The 4,590-nt window shown below is 54.7% G+C and overlaps 1 protein-coding gene across 1 annotated transcript in view; it reads left to right on the plus strand.

The window, feature by feature from the left end:
• Positions 1 to 332: 332 nt before the first annotated feature.
• LOC144244340 (5-hydroxytryptamine receptor 5B) overlaps positions 333 to 4,590 on the plus strand; it is a 14,613-nt gene continuing 10,355 nt past the window's right edge. Inside the window, exon 1 of the mRNA XM_077779634.1 lies at positions 333 to 1,109. Within this exon, the coding sequence (XP_077635760.1) occupies positions 333 to 1,109 (777 nt within the window). The remainder of the gene's footprint in view (positions 1,110 to 4,590) is intronic.

The following is a 4,590-nucleotide window of genomic DNA, read 5'->3' on the forward strand; positions in this document are numbered from 1 at the left end:
GGCGCTCCCGGATTCTCAGCCCTGTGACAGCCCGTTGCCCCGGGGACGGCGCAGAGAGGTGGGAGGGACTTGCGCGCCGAGCTGAGCTGGACTCCAGAGGGGTCCCACTCTCTTTTCTCCTCCACCGGAAAAGAGGTCCCACGAGGGTTCCAGGCAGAGCACCCAAAGGGGGGGGTGTGCTGCGGTCCAAAGAGGGACAGGGTGGGGCGACCTGGATCCCTCTCTGTCCTCCCAGGGCAAGCAGCGACCCCTTCCCACCCGGTGCCCACGGACCCCGGGGCGGCGCGCGCGGGGCCTCTGCTGGGAAGCCAGGATCCCGCACGCCGCGCGCCATGGAAACAGCTAACCTCACGGTGGCCGCCACCGGCGTCGCCCTGCCCCTGGGATCCGAGGCCTGCAGCATCAGCCCAAGCCCCGGCGGGGTCAGCGGGTCGACCCCAGGCGGGGCCGCTCTGCCTGGCCGCGAGCCACCTTTCTCGGTCTTCACGGTGCTGGTGGTGACGCTGCTGGTGCTGCTGATCGCGGCCACGTTCCTGTGGAACCTGCTGGTTCTGGTCACCATCCTGCGCGTCCGCGCCTTCCATCGCGTGCCTCATAACTTGGTGGCCTCGACGGCCGTGTCGGACGTACTCGTGGCAGCGCTGGTGATGCCCCTGAGCCTGGTGAGCGAGCTGTCGGCCGGGCGACGCTGGCTGCTGGGTCGGAGCCTGTGCCACGTGTGGATCTCCTTTGACGTGCTGTGCTGCACCGCCAGCATCTGGAACGTGGCAGCCATCGCCCTCGACCGCTACTGGACCATCACGCGCCACCTGCAGTACACGCTGCGCACCCGCCGCCGCGCCTCCGCGCTCATGATCGCGCTCACCTGGGCGCTGTCGGCGCTCATCGCCCTGGCGCCGCTCCTCTTTGGCTGGGGCGAGGCGTACGACGCACGGCGCCAGCGCTGCCAGGTGAGCCAAGAGCCCTCCTACGCCATCTTCTCCACCTGCGGTGCCTTCTACCTGCCTCTTGGCGTGGTGCTCTTCGTCTACTGGAAGATCTACAAGGCGGCCAAGTTGCGTTTCGGCCGCCGCCGCGGGGCTGTGCTGCCTCTGCCCGCCACCGTGCAGGTGAGGAGCGTGCGGGGGCACGGGGGGCGCCGGAGGAGGGGGCGCTGGGTGGGGAGAGCAGCTTGGCCGCTGGGAGACTTGGCGGCTGCAGCTCGCACACCTGGGGCGCGCGCCGAAAGGCTGGCCGCCAGCGCACCGGGAGCGCACCGGGAGTTGCCGTCTGCTCTCCGGAAGCGCGCACCGAGGGGCTCCTCCATCACAGGCCCCTGACGCTCACGGTTGGCCCTGCGGACCCGGCGCGGGGGGAAGGGGTTTCACCACCCGCGCACTAGGGCTGGTGGGGGCGCTCCCATCGCCAATGGACGAAGCTCAGGGGGGCTCGGAGGGGCAGCGTCTCCGGATAGCAGTGAGGGCACAGCCGATCGGCCGCGCCCTCCGTTACGTTTCCCCGGAGTGACTGTGTCCATGTGAATCGTACAGCCGCCAACTTCCCGGTCCCGGACAAAACAGAGCGGGTCGGCAGCGGGCTGGATATTTGCGTCCCGCGGATGAGCACATTCCTGTACTTTTCGTCCCCACCACGCCCTGGTCCGTGCTCTGCGGTCCAGACCCCGACTCTCCGTCCGCCAGCTCCCCGCCAAAGAGGGAAGTGAGCGTAAAACAGAACGCAGGCATCAATTTGCTTTCCCTACCCCAACCTCAGTGCTTTCCTCTAGTGACTATGGAGCAAGATAAGAACGTGAGTTCAAATCCCAGCTTGGGACACTGGGGCAGTTCCTTCATGTCTGTGGGCCTCTTTTCCACATCTTTAAACACGTTCATTCGTGCTTCACGGGGCTCTTGGTGAGAAAGGAACACAGGAGATGAAGAATGTGAGGCACCTGGCACAGAGCCTGGCCCGGGGGTGGGGGGGGAGGGGGAGCTGGCAGAGCTGGTTGGAATAAAGATCCTTGAGGCTTTGCCTAGTCCTCTGCCCTGGGCGGGAACAACCCTGGACATGAATGAGATGGAGGACCCGCATTTGGTAGAACGTCTCTGATTATATTTAGAATTGGAGTTTTCTGCCTTTGGCCAGGGCCTGATAGATGCCAGCCCCCTCCTCACCGCCCAAGCCCCCGGCTTTCCCTGTTAATGGGGGTGGTCAGGCTCAGAATGAAAACAAGACTTATTGCCCCTTACCAAATACAATAGAGTGGTTGCCCTTTGCCAACAGGGATCCCTTCTGAGCACCCCTCCCCCACCTACCTGTGGATTCCTGAAACCTTAGCCCTGAACTGTATATCCTGTTTTTTCCCCATACATAGGAAATCCTGATAGATTTTAATTTATAAATTAGGCACAGGGATTAGCAACATACCTACATTTTTTAGGTTTATTTTTAATTTTTTAAAAATATAATTTATTGTCAAATTGGCTTCCATACAATGCTTGTTCCAACAATTGCCCTCCTCAATGCCCATCACTCCCCTTCCCCTCTCCCCCACCCCATCAGTCCTCAGTTTGTTCTCTGTATTTAAGAGTCTCTTATCGTTTGCCTCCCTCCCTCTCTGTGAGTAACTTTTTTCCCCTTTCTCTCCCCCATGGTCCTCTGTTAAGTTTCTCAAGATCCACATATGAGTGAACGCATATGGTATCTGTCCTTCTCTGCCTGACTTATTTCACTCAGCATAATACCCTCCAGTTCCATCCACGTTGCTGCAAATGGCAGGATTTCATTCTTTCTCATTGCCATGTAGTATTCCATCGTATATATAAACCACATCTTCTTGATCCATTCGTCAGTTGATGGACACTTAGGCTCTTTCCATGTTTTGGGTATTGTGGAGAGTGCTGCTATGAACATTGGGGTACATGTGCCCCTATGCATCAGCACTCCTGTGCTTGGGTAAATTCCTAGCAGCACTATTGCTGGGTCATAGGGGAGTTCTATTGTTAGTTTCCTGAGGAACCTCCACACTGTTTTCCAGAGGGGCTGCACCAGTTTAATTCCCACCAACAATGTAGGAGGGTGCCCGTTTCTCCACATCCTTGCCAGCGTTTATAGTGTCCTGACTTGTTCATTTTAGCCACTCTGACCGGCAGGAGGTGGTATCTCAGTGTGGTTTTGATCTGCATTTCCCTGATGAGGAGGGATGCTGAGCAACATTTCATGTATCCGTTGGCCATCTGGATGTCCTCTTTGGAGAAGTGTCTGTTCATGTCTTCTGCCCATTTTTTTCACTGGATTATTTGCTTTTTGGGTGTGGAGTTTGGTGAGTTCTTTATAGATTTTTGGATACTAGACCTTTATCCAATATGTCATTTGCAAATATCTTTTCCCATTCCGTCAGTTGCCTTTGGGTTTTGTTGATTTTTTTCCTTTGCAGTTCAGATGTTTTTATCTTGATGAGGTCCCAATAGTTCATTTTTGCTTTTAATTCCCTTGCCTTTGGAGATGTGTCAAGTAAGAAATTTCTGTGGCTGGGGTCAAAGGGCAACATACCTACATTTTTTAACGTTTCTCAAGGGGGGGGAGGGAGTGTGGGTGCATGTGAGGAGGTGAGGGGCAGAGAGAGAGACACATACACAGAATCCAAAGCAGGCTCCCAGCTCTGAGCTGTCAGCACAGAACCCAATGCGGGGCTCGAACTCAGGAACCTTGAGATCATGACCAGAGCGGAAGTCTGACGCTTAACCAGCTGAGCCACCCAGGTGCCCCACAATATATCTAATAATAAAATAGAACAATTATAACATTATATGAGGGAATAAGAATTGTGTGAATGTGGCCTCTCTCTCAAAATATTTTACTGTGCTCACCTTTCCTCTTGTGATTATGTGAGATGGTAAAATGCCTCCCTGATGTGGTGAAGTGAGATGATGACGTAGGCACTGTGACATAGTGTTAGGCTACTGCTGACCTGGATAAATCAAGAGGGTTGTCTGCTTCTGGGCCGCGGTTGATCTCGGATAAATGAAACTTTGGAAAGTGGAAACCATGAATGGGGGTGGAGGTGGGAGCTACTGCGTGTGGGGGTGTCTATGGGGGACTGCCAATGGGGGTGGGATGGAGAGAAAGAGACGGTAAATTTTTCTATTGTTACATTTGTTTTAATTTTGGAAAGTTAACTCAGATATGTAGGCTACTCGAACATATGTGTTTTTTAAAAGCAGGCTTTTTTTCCCTCTTCATTAAATGGCAGAGGGATTTTGTAGCATAAAATAGGAATGTCAAGACTATAATTGGAAAGTGTTGGTAAGGGAGAGCTTTATTCAGAATTAATGATGTTCTTTGAAAGGTCCCTTGGAAATGCCTGGGGTGATTATAGCTTTTCTGTCTGATTGCGAGGTAGGGCTGACTTTTAATAGCTACATTACTCCGGCGAGCGCCTAGAGAAATCATGGTGAAATGGACGCCAGAAAGGCTTGCCAAGCCTGAGTTAGGTGTTTATTTTTGACAGACCCCTTCCTGCAGGTGAACAGAAGCCTGGCCAATCCGGGGTGGCCTGTGGGTGGGGAGGAGGAGCTCGGGGGGAGGGGAAAGGCCAGCATTGTGACTTTC

This window comes from Crocuta crocuta, unplaced genomic scaffold (assembly GCF_008692635.1).
Source record: "Crocuta crocuta isolate KB4526 unplaced genomic scaffold, BGI_CrCroc_1.0 scaffold18, whole genome shotgun sequence".
NCBI classification, from domain to species: Eukaryota; Metazoa; Chordata; class Mammalia; order Carnivora; family Hyaenidae; genus Crocuta; species Crocuta crocuta.